The 16,497-nt window shown below is 40.7% G+C and overlaps 1 protein-coding gene across 7 annotated transcripts in view; it reads right to left on the bottom strand.

Annotated features, from left to right (window-relative positions):
• Positions 1 to 16,497, bottom strand: part of LRCH1 (leucine rich repeats and calponin homology domain containing 1) — a 249,071-nt gene that overhangs the window by 100,380 nt on the left and 132,194 nt on the right. For all 7 annotated transcript variants that reach the window (XR_008443307.1, XR_008443310.1, XR_008443309.1 and 4 more), the window contains exons 3-5: positions 15,112 to 15,238; positions 4,947 to 5,052; positions 2,106 to 2,242 (exon numbers count right to left, since the gene is read on the bottom strand). Coding sequence is in view for 3 of the 7 variants with exons in the window: in XM_054014568.1 (XP_053870543.1) it covers positions 2,106 to 2,242; positions 4,947 to 5,052; positions 15,112 to 15,238 (370 nt within the window). In the remaining 4 variants the exon portion in view is untranslated. The remainder of the gene's footprint in view (positions 1 to 2,105; positions 2,243 to 4,946; positions 5,053 to 15,111; positions 15,239 to 16,497) is intronic.

Raw genomic sequence — 16,497 nt, 5'->3', positions numbered from 1 at the left:
CCACCTAGTATGCAAAGACCCCAAGTTCAGGGGCAGCACTGTTGATTAACACTCACCAGTTTAATTATGATTTTATTTAATTTATTTATTTATAGGTCATCGAGTCCAGCCCCATGACTTCACTAGCAAGACCAAGTACTGATTTTGCCCCAGATCCCTAAGTGGCCCCCTCAAGGACTGAACTCACAATCCTGGGTTTAGCAGGCCGATGCTCAAACCACTGAGCTCTCTCTCCCCCAGTGCAAACTCCTGCAGTACAAATTCTCTTCTCTTTCAGCACTAGATGTTCACCATAGATCAGACTTATTTCAGATCGTGAGTTCAACAGCATTGCAGTTTTCCAGGCATCAATGTCTCCAGACACATAGTAACAGGTGTCTGTGTAGCTCCTGACTGGCCCATTCTAAGAGTTGCTGATGGTGGCCCTACTGCATCAGCAACTTCTCGTTTCCCTTGGTGTGGCTTACATCTGTTTGGGCAATTCGGTCTCCAGTGGCCTTTGCTTCTATATCACCTGCAAATGTCATCTGTCATGGGACGCACTTGGGAAACAGTCTCTCTCTTCTGACCTATGGGATGCCTGTGAATAGGTTGCACATGGGCCTCTACCACTTATTTAGCCACTTCACTAGCAATAATTTCTTGAAGTGCAACATAAGGGAATATCCTAATGCTGCGAATTAGCAGCTAATACCTTTAAGAGAAACATGAATTTCTTCCTCCACATTTTTGAACTCTGCATATAATCAGGTCCATAGATATGTCCAGTATGTTATCCTTCACCAGCAGGTTATGAAGTTCTCCTCTTAAACTGTTTACAAACTGACTTTTCACACAGAATACTCTCATGGCTTGCCAGTTCCAGATGTGGAACAGCAGATTCTGCTTCACTAGAGTCATCTCCTAGACAGGGGTATGACGTAAAGGCCTACTGAACAATCTCCTTAATGCATGCTATAACTCTGCAGGGGTTCCTCTTCCAGATGCCTTCTGGCTTGCCATTCCTTCCAGTATTTCAAAAAGACCAATGGCCTTTCACAGAGGTTATATAAGTGTTTGTGTGACTGTCTATAAGAACCATGATCCGCATTGGGAAGCTGCTGGTAACATACTTTGGCATCACTATTCAAAAATACAGCTTGGTACTGTGCTACTTCCTCATCAGTCCACTCAAAGTCTGTGAAGACTCAAAGATTCCAGTCTCATCTGCATGACCAGTAAATTTCTTCTCAGGCAAAAGTTCTTCTGCCATCTTGAAGCCACCAGTTGTAATATTTGCTTACAGAATCAGAGATTTACTGGGACACAGCAAGAACCAACTTAGTACACACAGGCAGGACAGATCTTCCTGCTAATCCCTCAGGTCATATCAACAATGTAACATACAAGGCAACAACTTAACAGTAAAATATAGCACTGTCTACTGGTGGAAGTGTTGTCTACATTCATCATCACAATACATTACACTTCAAGGCAGGCTATATCCAAATATGGAACTTATTAGTTTCTATGTGCATCACATACAGTAGGCTTACAGAAAGACGTTTTAACTAGATTATTCCCTGTCCTGAACATATTAGTGGCTTGTTAATTGGTAAAATCACACCAAAGCTTCCTGAAATGTCTGTCCATTCACTTATAGTAGTTATGGAACATGGGTTTATCCATAACATTTCTCTTACAATTTTTCCCATCATCATCATAAAAATATCCTGTTTATTAGCAGTAACCAAACAGGTGAATGAAATAAAGATTACCAACGTATTTATAAAGTAGCTGCAATTAGTGGGGGGAATATTCTAGAATGACTCTGTTTAGGTGCTATGTATGCTCAAGAGCATAAGTTAAGAGCTTGAGGAGACCTACCATCTCCCATTTATTTATATCTCAGAAAAAATTCTAGCTAAAATCAATTGACTATGATCATTAAGACCCAACAGATAGCATTGCTGGGTTTGCAGTCTTAGAAAAAAACAAGATAATGAAGTTTTATACTATAATAATTAATAATATTATAATAATAATAATTAAACACAGGCTGTTCTTGATATCATCTAGCCTACTCTTATTCTAAAATCACAATTTAAGTGACACACATTACTTACTTGTGCTGGTGGAGACTGCAGAGGATTGTTCTCAAGCAATAATACTTGTAACTGCACCATCTTTCTAAAACAAATTGGAATCACGAGCACTTTATTGCAGGAAAAGTCAAACTTTACCAAGGGAAGCTCTATTAGTTCTAAAAGTAACAGAAAGGATCATAGTTATTATGATATTTATTTTTGTCACAAAATATATGAATTAAGTATTTTTGAATAAGATTCTATTTGTAATTGGAGAAAATAAGGATTCCACAGTATACTAAATTAAATTTATTTTTCTTCTAAAAACAAGTTATGGACGATCCTGTTACTTTACTTATGTACTCTAAAGACTTGATAAATTACATTCTGTTTACAATGTCCACCCAGTGCTATAATCACAGCACTTGGCATTCTCAAGTATCTAGGCCAAGTTGGCTGCTGGCAGCTGCTTAAAATCAAATCAAATACCTTTCATGCTGCAAAGGGAGGCATAGCTATTTAAATCTATAAATTCCAAAAAAACAAGTGGTTTTGAAAATAAAGTCTGTACCATATTAAGTAGAAAGAAAAATCTCTAACTTCTGTTTCTAGTAATATAAACTATTGTTTCTCAGTTTGGGTACAATGTATTGTACTATTCTTTCAAATGAGTATAGACAGTTTCCTAAAGTCGCTCTGTCAAAGATACCTTCTTTGGGATTGCTGATCGGGCAGAACCAGGCAAGAAAGCTGGGTCTCTAACATAGGTCACAGCATCTCAGATTACTAAAGGATGGTCAGTATTGATGGCATAAACTCTGGAAATCCTGATGGGATCTCTCCAAAGGCATTGTCAGAATAAACAATGCTGCCACAATAAGGGATGGAAATGGGATTAAGTAAGAAAAATAGCTAAATATAGTCACTTTCCCCCCACGACATTATCAATGTGGATATTAATTTAGGTGACTATAAAGAATCAAAGCAAAGCCAAATATAGTAACTGTTCCCTTTTGTGGGCAGGACAACATTACTAGTGTACTCAACTTTTTCTGATGCTTTTCATTACTAATATTGAATCAAACATTTAGTCCTTTCTTGTCTTTAAAGAAAAAATTGTTTGAGTAAGAACTTCAAGATTTAGCCCAGAAAAATAGCTGGCTTTCATAACTGCATCTTATCCCCACAAGTTCTGTAAATTTATAAACACCATATCTAGACTCACCTCATTTTTTATGATATGTACATACCTAAGGTGTATGTTAATAAGCACCACTTCCCCGTTTAATGTCTTATTGCTTTAATATCCACCAAATATATACACAGTTTTATGCCAATACTGTGTATCAGTGTGTAAAAACTGACCACAACATTTTAATGGTGTGGGTAATCAAATACCAGAGACCAAGAGGACGATATAGAATTTCTTCTGGTGCATTTCCTAAGGTATCATCACTTGGACAATAACATAATATTTAGGGCTGTTGATTAATTACAGTTAGCTCATGCGATTAACTCAAAAAAAATTAATCGTGATTAATAGCACTGTTAAACAATAGAATACCAATTGAAATTTATTAAATATTTTGGATGTTTTTCTACATTTTTAAATATATCAATTTTGATTACAACACAGAATATAAAGAGTATAGTGCTCACTTTATATTATTTATTACATATATTTGCACTGTAAAAATGAAACAAAAAATAGTATTTTTCAATTCACCTCATACAAGTACTGTAGTGCAATCTCTTTATCGTGAAAATGCAACTTACAAATGTTATTTTTTTTGTTACATAACTCAAAAACAAAATAATGTAAAATTTTAGAGCCTACAAGTCCACTCAGTCCTACTTCTTGTTCAGCCAATTGCTAAGAGAAACAAGCTTGTTTACATTTATGGGAGATAATGCTGCCCACTTCTTAATTACATCACCTGAAAGTGAGAACAGGTGTTTGCATGGCATTATTGAAGCTGTCATTGCAAGATATTTACGTGCCAGGTGTGCTAAAGATTCATATGCCTCTTCATGTTTCGGCCATTGTTCCAGAGGACATGCGTCCATGCTGATAACATTAATTAAATTTCTGACTGAACTCCTTGGGGGAGAATTTTATGTCTCCTGCTCTGTTTTACCCACATTCTGCCGTATATTACATGTTATAGCAGTATAAATATTTGTAATCAAAAATAAATATAAAGTGATCACTGTACACTTTGTATTCTGTGTTGTAACTGAAATCAATATATTTGAAAATGTAGAAAACATCCAGAAAGATTTAAATGGTACTGTATTCTATTATAGATTAACAGCGCAATTAATTGCAATTAATTTTATTAATCATTTGACAGCCCTAATAATATGCAACTTCTACTCACACTGAAGCAGTACCGATTTGATTAGGCTTCTAATGCAAGTACAATGACCTCAGGAAAAAATCCACAGTACTTTTAAGTACATCATATACTTTTCTCCAAGATTCCTAAAATATTCTAGGACTCCACAGGGCTGATCCTCAGCTGGTGTAATTTGTCATAACTCCACAACAGGGCTAAAACATTTTATATCAGCGGAGGGTCTGCCTGCATAGGTCATTCATAAATAAATACTCTTCAAACCAATGATTTGAAGACAAGTATCACGCCACCATGAATCACAAAGATAATTCATTTTTAAAAGACCCACATATTGCTTCTGTTTGGCAGTAAGTATTGCAATATGTTGCTGATGCACGGTAAATCCACCAAATTCAACAAATTTTAGCACAAGGAAATGCAAAGTTTTTAATCTTACTTATTTACATAATTAAACATGCATATTTTCTAAGTTGTAATTAAAAAGTAATTTTAAATGTCTTTTTTTTCTTTTTCTTTTTACCTTGTGGTAAAACCTTGAGGTAATTTCTTCTGATATTCAGTTCTCTTAGAGATTTCAACTGGCCTATCTGCTGTGGTAAAGCTGTGATTTCATTGCAGCTGACATCCTATATTAAAAGCAATAAGGAGATGATGAACTGTCTTCCCTCAAGACAGTTGACTATTATGGGTGTGAAATTCGAAGTACTTTGTTGATCCATTAAAACATGTTTTCCAGGTTAATGAAACGTAAATTCATATAACCTGCCATGTCTTATCTTTGCACTGAAAAACTAGCCATGTGATAAGTGTCACATTACATAAAACCAAAATACAGCATTTACTTAGGTTTGCTTAATGAAGTTACGCAGAGGGCCATTTGGGCTCCTTGTTCATTTTTCTACATTTGTTTTTGATTTTCCAGTAAATTGCTGAAGGACTTTGCAATCTGTCGGCAGGGGGTGGGGGAGGCAGAACACTGATAGGAAATTAACAATTGTCTAAAATCAAGCGACTCTCTTTTGATGGGACTCTAAATTAGATTACTTGCGGGGAGATTTGGTGGAGATAAATTAGAAGTTGGGTTTCAATTTAAAAAAAAAAAATTGATTTAGGGATTTTTCCTTTTTTAAAACCAAAATGCTAGCAACACAAAAACATAACACAATTGCAGTTATTTTTACACACTAGTTTAAGAACTGGATATAGGAAGGGGCTCACAATTACTGGTAGGTATGAAATTCATACTTTAAACTCTACAGAAGGAGAAACAGTCTCCTCTTACAAAAGTCACCTATTTGAAAGAGATAGAAAGAGAACTGGCAATTCAATGCGATAGTATCTATTTAAAATGGTGGGAAACAACTCTCCTCTTTTATAAAAAACATCATTTATTTGATGGGAAATACAGAGGTTGTTAAAAGAGCATTAGGTAAAAAGTTTCAAAAGCACGTAAGTGACTTAAAAGCATAAGTCTCATTGAAAGGTAAAGGAATTTAGACTCCTAAATCATATAGGTGCTTTACCCTATTTTCCTGGTTAAGTGGTCCCAAGTTTACCACACCTAAAAATTATAATATATAGTTTTAATCAGATTACTCTGTGAACTCAGAATGTCTGTAAGTTCTCCAAAGCACAGGCTTCAAACACTTAGAACAGAGAGCACTCCACTGGTTAATTCGCAATGACAGGTGTGCGGGCCCCACTATACTGAGTGCTATGTGCTTTATTCCTGTGATCTGGGAGGTTATTGAAATTTACAAAAGGTACAGAAAGAACAATTCCTGTACATTTCAACGCCCCAATGGATAATTTATAGAGGGCTGAATTAGGCCCCTCATCTCAGGTTTTAACAACCTGGACCAAGATGAAGCTTCTGTTCATTTCACAATCTCTAAAAGAACAACTGCTAGAAAGTTAGATTTGTAAAGTTAAGATGCAGTATAAGATGGAGTTGATCCAACACAAGGTGTAATGGAAAGTAGGAAATGCATTAATACTAGTAATACATGTATAAAATAAATGCATTAATACTACTGATGCATTAATCAAGATTCTGAAAAGCCTAAAATCAGTAATCAAGATCAACTCCTGTAATCAGGGCATTTAAAAACAAGATCAAATTAACTTACAGGCTTTAGCTTATACTACCAAACACACCAGTATGTAGTCAACATGACTCTGAAAACAACACTGAACCTTTTGCCTAAACCTGTGATGCATTGTCATTTGACTAGAATGGTCCTGCAAGATTTCATGTGCTGTATAATATGGAGATCAACAAAAGGAAGGAGACACTGTATCTCCAAGAGTATGATTTTACATAGTGATAATATTTTCCCCTAAAGAGACAAGGGAATTTCTTAAGGACATTAACGCCTACTTTTACGGTTATTGTTTCAACTGGCAGAGTTGAACAATACCCATAAGCTCAAAGATTCTGCAGTTCCCCAAATCAGGTTTCAAATTTAGTCCTTTGAAGGAGTTTCTCTAATACTATTCAAACATATTCTGTCAATGCCATTTCCAAATCAAGAATTTCTTCAAAGAATAATTAGTGAGAAAACTGAAGGGGGAGGGAGCTCTATTTGACAATATTGGATTGGGTATCAGAGAGATAAAAATCTCCTTATCAGGATCCCACTGCAGCCAAAACTTCCTTCCCTTCTCAAAACAGAGCCAGGGAATTGTTTTAGGTTTTAGACAAGGAAATTAAAAAATCCTTGTTAATGAGTGCACTGGAAACTGTCTCTTGTCTAAATTACTGTAAAGTATGGTTAATTGCACAGTTCTTAGTCCAAATATTTTTAGGGATTTACTGCCCTAATTTTTATCTAAAGACTTGAAACAAGTTCATAATCAAGCATTTACTTTTTAGAACATACAGTTTAAAAGGTAAAGTGCCCCTCTTGCAGAAAAATTGTATGGTAAGGATGTGTCTAGAAGCATATTTCTGTGTGTGTATGAATCTTCAATAAAACTGACCTTGGTTTCAGGGTGTAAGAGAATTTTTCAAGGAAGTATAATAATTTTATGGTTGTTACTAACTGCAAGGACAAAGTCTGCTGGTGACCTTTTAAGAAATCCAAGAATAAAACTCATCTCTTTAGTTCATAGTCACAAGGTATCCAGAGATAATAGTATATTTTATCCGACTCAACACTGCATACAACATTTTTTACTTTCTGGTTGGGTACGTATGACAAATCAAGAGCAATGTACTCCTCCTAATTCCAGTATGTAATACATTACCCTGCTTTTGTTTTGCATCTTGGCTTCAAGGACATCTGCAGACAATTAAAATAATGTACTCCAAATGCCTTTTCAAATTCCAAAGGTTAATATTTGGTGAAGGTCAGACTTCTTCTAATAATTCCATTTTATTCATATCAGTTGTCTCTCTGTTTGATAACATGGACAAGCTCTCTCAAATAAGACTGGAGAACAATAGTCAATTTAAGTAAATTTCTATGGCCAGAGGAATTTGGAGGTCAAATAGTGGGCAAACAAGTTAGTACTGTTAGCACTATCAAAAGTTTGAAGTTAAGGGTTCTAAATACTCAGTTTTTTAGAGTAGCGTATAGTTGTACACTAGAGCTACCTCCAAAGTCCTGTTCTACAGCAGCATGCAGGTTGCCTTCATGCAGCTAAGCTCCTTGGCACTGAAAGCAGGGCCGGCTCTGGCTTTTTTGCCGCCCCAGGCAAAAAAGCCTCCCGCTGCCCCCGGGGAGCGCGGCAGGGGAGGGCGCCAAGCCCGGCCGCGGCCCCACTCCCCCGGCTGGCCGGAGCGCCGGGAAAGGGCGGCAAGCCCGGCCGCGGCCCCGCTCTCCCCAGCGGCCGGAGCGCCGGGGGGAGGGCGGCAAGCCCGGCCGGGGCCCCGCTCTCCCCGGCCGGCTGGAGCGCTAGGGGGAGGGCGGCCCCGCTCTCCCCAACCGGCCGGAGCCAGGGGAGGACAGCGAGCCCGCTGCGGCTCCGCTCTCCCCAACCGTCCGGAGCGCTGGGGAAGGGCGGCAAGCCCGGCTGCGGCCCTGCTCTCCCCGGCCGGCTGGAGCGCTAGGGGGAGGGCGGCCCCGCTCTCCCCGACCGGCCGGAGCCAGGGGAGGGCGGAGAGCCCGCTGCGGCTCCGCTCTCCCCAACCGGCCAGAGCGCCGGGGAAGGGCAGCCTCGTTCTCTCCGAGCGGCCGGAGCGCCGGGGGGAGCGGCGAGCCCGGCTGGGGCCCCGCTCTGCCCGACCGGCCGGAGCGCCGGGGAGAGGGCGGTGAGCCCAGCCGGAGCGCCAGGGGGAGGGCGGTGAGCCCGGCCACAGCCCCGCTCTTCCTGACCGGCCGGAGCACCGCCCCCCTCCAGGTGCCACCCCAAGCACCTGCTTGGTTGGCTGGTGCCTGGAGCCGGCCCTGACTGAAAGGATGCACATTTCCATACATGGGGCACAACTCCTCAGCAGCAGAACCACAGTAATGCCGTTAACAGGCATCTCTTCATGGTCATGGAGAGGATTCACCCCTTAGGACAGGTGTAAACTACACCTCTACCCCGATATAATGCGACCCGACATAACACGAATTCAGATATAACGCAGTAAAGCAGCGCTCTGGGGGGCGGGGCTGCGCACTCCGGCAGAGCAGCGCGTCAGCGGGTCTAGCTCCGACACGCTGCTCTGAGTAGCGTGTTAAGGGCCGGGCCGGGGCCGAGGGGTTGGATAAGGGGCAGAGGGTCTTGGGGGGGCGGTCAGGGGACAGGGAGCATGGGAGAGCCACAACCCGAGGAGGGGAGCTGCAGTGCAGGGGAACGTCACACGGGCTCCATCCGGGGCCGAGAAATTGGGGAAGACTGGTCCATGCGGAGAAGTTGCAGATCCAGGGCAGGGAGAGGTGCCTGTCCTAGACAGTGCCGTGCAGGTGCCCCGTCCCGATACTGGAGGGCTTGGCACACAGCGGGCCTGGCTGGCAGGCTGCGCCCCGCTTGCAGCAGCGCCAGGCGGGTTCTCCTGGTCCACAGTGCGCCGCACTACCTGCCCGCAGTCAGGGGCTCCATGTGCCCCGGCGGGCAGCTGGCCACAGCGTCCTCACCAGAGACGGGCTGTGTGGGGCTCTGCGGAGGAGGAGAGACGGACTGAGCGCGGGCACGCATGGCAGGAGCCACCCGCTGATAGCTCACCCTCCCCCGGCACTGCGTGGGCACAGGGCGGGGACCAGGCACACATGGGCACCTCGGGTGAGGCTGCCTGCCCTGCTCCCCGTCGTGGGCTCAGCTGTTGCGCTCGGCTGGGCATGCTCCGTGGACAGGGCAGCGGCTGCCGGGTCAGTTCCCCCTGCCCCGCCCCCGCGGGGCTCGCCCCAGCTGATGTGGTCGAGCAGGTCTGAACACTTCCGTGCGCCGGCTCCCCGGGTCCTAGTGCCCGTCCCGGTGCGGCGCATGGCTCAGTGTGGAGTCCTGGTGGTGATTAGAGATGGGGGGGGGGGGTTGGACGGGTCGGGGATTCTGAGGGGTCAGTCAGGGGGGCAGGAAGTAGCTGGGGATTGGATGGGGGCAGGGCTATTTGCTGACTATTAACGGAGATGCTCGAGGCCAAAGCAAGTTCCATATAACATGGTTTCACCTATAACGCGGTAAGATTTTTTGGCTCCCGAGGACCACGTTATATCGGGTTAGAGGTGTATCTATAATAATTTCAATCCAGTGTTAACTCTAAAGCTTCTGTTTCACTCTGTGTCCATCTCACTTTTCAAAACTACTACATACATTTGGACCTGCTGAAGGGTTTCCACCATCTCAGTCCCATCTTCCGCAAAAAATTCTGTGTGCACTTTGAGCACTGATAGCAAGTAAAAATCATCTGGCAGTTGACCCACTGGATGATTTGTCAAGAGTTACATATTTTCCCATCATCTACAAAGTCAATTATTTTATTGAAACGAAAGAAAAACACAGTGTTGATTTTATTATTCATTTTCATATTTAAATTTTAAAACTTTGTATTTAATTTACCTAAGGCACTTACAGAATTTCCAGTCTGGTGCATACCTAGTTACCTTGCCATTAAAAACATTTGCTTTTGCTTTTTACTCATTATTAGAACCAACTCAGACAAGGAAGGGGGAGCTGGATTCAATTCTGGCTCAATCAGCCTTATTCAACTATATTTCAGTTGCAGCACACAACAGTTGCAGTTACACCTTCATTATCCCTTCTGAAGACAATTAGTTTCTCCAATTATAAATGAGGCCAGAATTTAGTCTGCAGAATTTATTACTGGTGATTATATATAAAAAGAAAAGAACCCAGACTGACTTTTAGATCTCAGAGTTGAGTATGCAACATTGCCAACAGGAAAAAATATTTACTTATAAACAGGACATTGAATATGAAATAACTGAGACAAACAAAATATCATGGAACTCTACAATGTTGTTTTACTAAGTCACTTTTCAGAGTAGAACCACAGTCAGCTGATTGAAACAGATTCAACTTTATTTTAAAAGAACTCAAAGAATTATGAAATCCTGTTGGTATACAGGAACAAGATTAATTTCACTCAATATCTTTAAATTTTAATGGTTGCAAATTAGTAGAAAAGACAACTACAATGTGGTTCCATCCATTTTGGATTTCTTTCTGAAATTATTCTTATAAATGTTAATACAAGTTTATTCCAATAGATGGTCCAAGCAAGCAAGGATAACAATCAGTTAGTAGGGTAAGCATAATTAAACAAATGGTGGCGGTAAAGATATCCAGTTTTACTTTAATACTTATTATTGGAAGGTTTACACATAGAAACTGACATCCATTGAATAAGATTTCAGGTGTCTTCCAGATTATTCAAACAGTCAGTAGTATGCCACTAAATATTAATAGGCCTTTCATCTGATTAAATCTTTTGTTCACTACCTATTAAAACATTTTAAATTTGCTTAAAATATTGATTGCTGTGTGTTTTCAAAGGGTGAAATTCACCATACTGCCAAAGACCAAATAAATCCTTAAACTAGGCCTGAACTGGTCTAATAGGCACATATGAGTTTATGCAAGCCCCCAACATTATGTGAATTTCATCCTGCAGATCCATCTAAAAAATCATGATTCAGTCATAAGTTAACATTTTAATAACCAAGCCAGTTCTCTTAGAGCTTATGCTATCTGAGACCATACTGAATGCAAGGAAAATAACTGAACTACTGAATTGTAATTAATTGCAACAACCAGAGGAAAGTTATTTTCCTAACCAATACTTGAAAATAATCTGAATGTTTACTAAAGTGGTAGCATCTAAATAGACATTAAAAGACATTTCAATGTTTCATTTCAGAGACTAAAAACAGATTTACACAACAAATACAATTTGCTCTATGGAATGCATTTACTAAAATCTGGGTGCAGTTAAATGGTGAAAATGTTAAATTTCTATAAAACAGTATTGTACAATAGCAACAGAAACATTTTACTGGTAAATGCTTTTATTTGGGTTATGAGACCTAGCTTAATCTGTGACAATCTATCCATATAAACGTGTCTGCATCATATACTGTAGCACTATTTATCAATATGCTTTAATTTATATTCCACTTTACCCCATCCAATACGTCATAGGTTAGCAATTTCCAAGCAAACAATCCAATTTGAATAGTGACAAATAATCACAGTGGTCATCAACGTAAGGAGATTATGTCATCAGAACTGAATTATTCACATATTTAACAAACCTTGTTATGTTAACATGCTATTTTATAACCATACAGAACACAGGAAAAAAGATTAGTCATACTTTCAGCGTTCACACAAGTTTTTCTACCCTCTTGTTCCAGTCAGATTCTAACCAAAGTGATATGTGCTACAATGTTGTTTTGCAATTATTTTTAGAAAAGTAATTTTTACATTTTCTTGCTGCCTCCAAAGAGTGACACTGATGCTGGGACTGGGAAGTAGCAGAATCAGTCAAGTCTGTTGTCTTTTGAAACAGTGGTAGTACAAAAGACAGTAGGAACCCAAAACAAAACAAAAATCCAGAGTCTTGCCTCCTCCTGAGCACAATTTGTACTTCTTTTGAACCTCTTAAATAATTTTGCTTTTAATTTTTAAAAGCTAAATCAGAAGCAGGGCTTCTATTTTTACTTAATGCAAATTCTCTGTTTACTCATGGAACTAGGGTTGCCAACTTTCTAATGGCAGAAAACTGAACACCCCTGCCCCACCCCTTCTCCAAGATCCTGCCCCCACTCACTCCATCCTCCCTCCCTCCATCGCTCGCTCGCTTATTTTCACTGGGCTGGGGGTTGGGTTGTAGGAGGGGGTGAGGGCTCCAGCTGGGGGGGGGAGAGGGCAGGCTCTGGGGTGGGGCCGGGAAAGATGTGTATGGGGTGCAGGCTGGGGCTCTGGGCTGTGGAGTGGAGCCAAGGGGTTTGGAGTGTGGGCGGGGGCTCCAGGCTAGGGGTTGGGGTGCGGGAGTGGGAGGGGGTGAGGGAGAGGGCTCTGGCTGGGGGTGCGGGCTCCGGTGTGGGGCCGGGGATGAGGGGTTTGGGGTGCAGGAGGGGGGCTCCAGGCTGAGGCCGAGGAATTCAGGGTGCGAGAGGGGGCTTCAGGCTGGGGCAGGAGATTGGGGTGCAGGAGATTGGGGTGCAGGAAGGGGTGAGGTGGCTCCCAGGAACTGGCATCACGTCCCTCCGGCTCCTACGTGGAGGAATGGTCAGGCAGCTCTGCGTGCTGTCCCTGCCCCCAGGCGCTACCCCACAGCTCCCATTGGCCGCGGTTCCGAGCCAGAGGGACATGCCGGCTGCTTCCCAGGAGCCGCACGGAGCACTGGACTTTTAACAGCCTGGTCAGCAGTGCTGACCGGAGCCTCCAGGCGTTCCAGTCAAAAACCGGACACCTGGTAACCCTCCATGAAACAATAACTGCATGGATAGTGCTAAACTACCTTGTCAGTGTGTTTCACCCTGTTCTTGATGGACTAGTAGGATGGGAAGGTATTTCAGTAGTTCTTCACTGAAACTGCTATCATGGATGCCACTTAGTGTCAACTAAAATATGAAATGCAGTCCAACGAGAAATAGACTGGCACCACCAACTTGTTTCAGAGAGACCCCCAAATAGCCATCAGATGACAAGGATGTTTATTCATTGCTAAGTAATGTCACATTCAAACCAGCAGTGACCAAGAGTTGACAGGATTCAAATCCCATTAATAATTCACCTAGTCATTCTGTCCCCTAAAAAGGGAGATGTTTAATATTCCTGAATTGTACTTGCAAATAAAAACTTAATAAAATAAATTCACTAATAGATTAAGCATAAAGTAAACCATCACTATAACTAGCAGTTTCATTTTAAAGTAGTGACATTGTTTTTGTTTGTGTTTTAATTTGATAACTTTTTAATTTTCATTAAGAAGTCATTATAAACAGGACAAAGTATGAAAAAAGATAAACCAATAAAGTACACATTTCACAAAAAAGAAAAACATTAAACATCCTATAAGCCATTATAAAGACCCCATACATCCCAAGGGAGAGAAAGGTAAAAAAAAGTATCCAACTACAGTTAGCCCAACTATAGTTGTAAGGGCTGAATCCTGAGACCTGCTGAATACTCTCAGCTACTACTTAAGCACCCCAATCTTGCAACTAGCTCCACGGAGGGACAGCCAGCAGGACTGGGGCCGAAGTTAACTCAACACCATGTAGCAGGTTCAGGCTTTAAGGATAGGAAATATTATTTAAAAAATAAGATGGGTGAGCAGACACTTTCTGACACCACGGTGACAACACTTTAGAAATACCCAAGATAGAAGCAGTAGGTAGAGACTATACCAGTCAGAAAAATGTTGCAATATAATTTCTACTGGGAATTCAGGAGCAATGCCAGAGTAACTGGTTCATTTACTAATGGCTATTCTCAAAAGGGTTAGGTGATCAGAAATAAACAGAAGACAGTCCAAAACAGTTTACACTTTAAGAAAACAAGGCGTCATATAAAGGGAAGAAAGTGAGGGAGGAGAAAACATTAAAATATATACAGTCTTTTACAGATAACCTTTTCATATACATTTGCAATTTAAAAAAAAATTCTCAAGTGCCATGTAGTTCCTGCCCTCCATGCCCTCAATAACTGGCTGATTTCTTATAGCCATTACAGAAGGGGGAGGTTTTGCAGAAAGAGGACAGTGGCCGTATGGATCACTTCAGAGAAGACATTCCATGCATAATGGACAGCATGGAAATATTTGTGAGAGAAACTAAAAGGGACTGAAAAGACAAGCATAATTTGTAAAACACAATGAGGTAAGAAAAGAAAAAAAAGACGAGTTGAGAGGAAGAGAGCTAGGAAGGGACTTGGAGGCCAGAACAAGAAACTTGAACTTATTGCAGCAAAACAGGGAGCCAATAGAGGGATTTGAACAGAGGAATGATTTGGTCATGCAGTGAGAACAACAGGTAGGCAAGATGATCTTCACTGATGTGTTTTATATGAAACCAAGGAGAGTGATGTGGATGACAGGGAGCCTGGAAAGAAGACAGTTACAATGTAACATTTTTCCTATTTGATGCAATTAAGAAGTTCACCACATATTAAGGGGCACTGACTGTGATTACTGTAACATTAGGCTTTTGCAGGACGTTTTTTACAAAGTTGATTATACTGTAACTAGTAATAAAACAAACAAAAAACAAACATTCAAATCAGTAACATACCAGTTCCATTAACTGTTTTAGCTGACCTATCTCTTCTGGAAGGGAACCTAGCTTATTGTTACTTGCAATTAAGACTTTTAGAGGAAGACCACACAGGCAAGCTGGCAAAGAAGAAAGCTGATTTCGACTGCAACAAAAGAAACAAAAACAAACATTAAAAATACAAGTTACATTCTATTGTATCCTCACATAGAAAAGCTGAGATTACAATGTGATATTTAAAAAGTCCAGTTATTGAGATATCTTAATGTATCAAGTTGCATGCACATTAAAAAAAAGTAAATGAAAGTTTTGGAATAAAAAACTGCATTAAAACATCAAACATAAGCAAAATTAGAAAAAAATCTCCATTTAGTGAACAAAACAGCTTTATGGAATATCACCGTCCTGAAACAAAAGAATTAATTTTATCAGTTTATTTATCAATATACTGCATGAACAAAGTGACATCAACTTACAACAGCTGTTTTCCTTCACAACAAATGCAGGAAACTTAATGAGGGCAGTAGCTGCAAGCATTTTAAAAAATCTATGATTTTACGGAAGTAAGCATAAATATGACACTTTTTTCCCCCAGCTAACTGAAAGACAGGCCAACAACTGATCATAGGAAAAACACTGGCATGCCTCCGGTTCTCAAAAACACAGCTACATGTGAAGACTTCTCTCTGTGTCTGTTGCAACCCGTTTTCCCCCCAGGTATTTGAAGCACCAAAAATTCTTTACAGCCTGAAACTCTTCACATATTTCAGATTGGAAAAGTCAAATTGTTTATTCTCTTACCTGATCATTCGTTTTCTGTGACTTGATCTTGCAAAATAGACTATAGTGTTTTCTCCCTCTTTGGTAGCAACAATAGAAAAGATGGCAACCAACCAAATCCAACATTTATTAATGAACTTTAATATATGTGAGGTGTTCATATAATGTGGTGATGTGTTATAGTAAAGTTCCCTTTGAGTTAGGGATGTGTTATCATGCTTATTTTGCAGATGGGAAAATTAAGGGACAGGAAATTAAATTACTTGCCCAAGGCCACATAGGAAGTCTGTGGCACAGCTAGAGAGTATACTTCAAGGCTTCTGATTCCTAATACTGTGATTAAACTACAAATCTATCATTCTCCCATTCTTGAAAAAGTTTCTCCTTCATTGTTCCTCCTTTGTGCATTCTTTGCTTCCCAGTTTGAGACAATCTTTATGTGAAAGAATGAAGGTTAGCCTTCACTTCTCATCCCTAACAGGAACTTCCTTTTTCTAAACCTCATAGGATAATGTCCATCAGGCTGGGTTGGTGTATTAATCAACTCAGTTACACACAGAGTTAACTGTTAGTTTGTTTTTCTGTGACTTTGATCAGAATAGACAACAGTGTTCTAAACAACAG

This window comes from Malaclemys terrapin, chromosome 1 (genome assembly GCF_027887155.1).
Source record: "Malaclemys terrapin pileata isolate rMalTer1 chromosome 1, rMalTer1.hap1, whole genome shotgun sequence".
Classification (NCBI taxonomy): domain Eukaryota; kingdom Metazoa; phylum Chordata; order Testudines; family Emydidae; genus Malaclemys; species Malaclemys terrapin.
The sequence above is the reverse complement of the archived record's forward strand: the minus strand, read 5'-3'. Positions and strand labels throughout refer to the sequence as shown.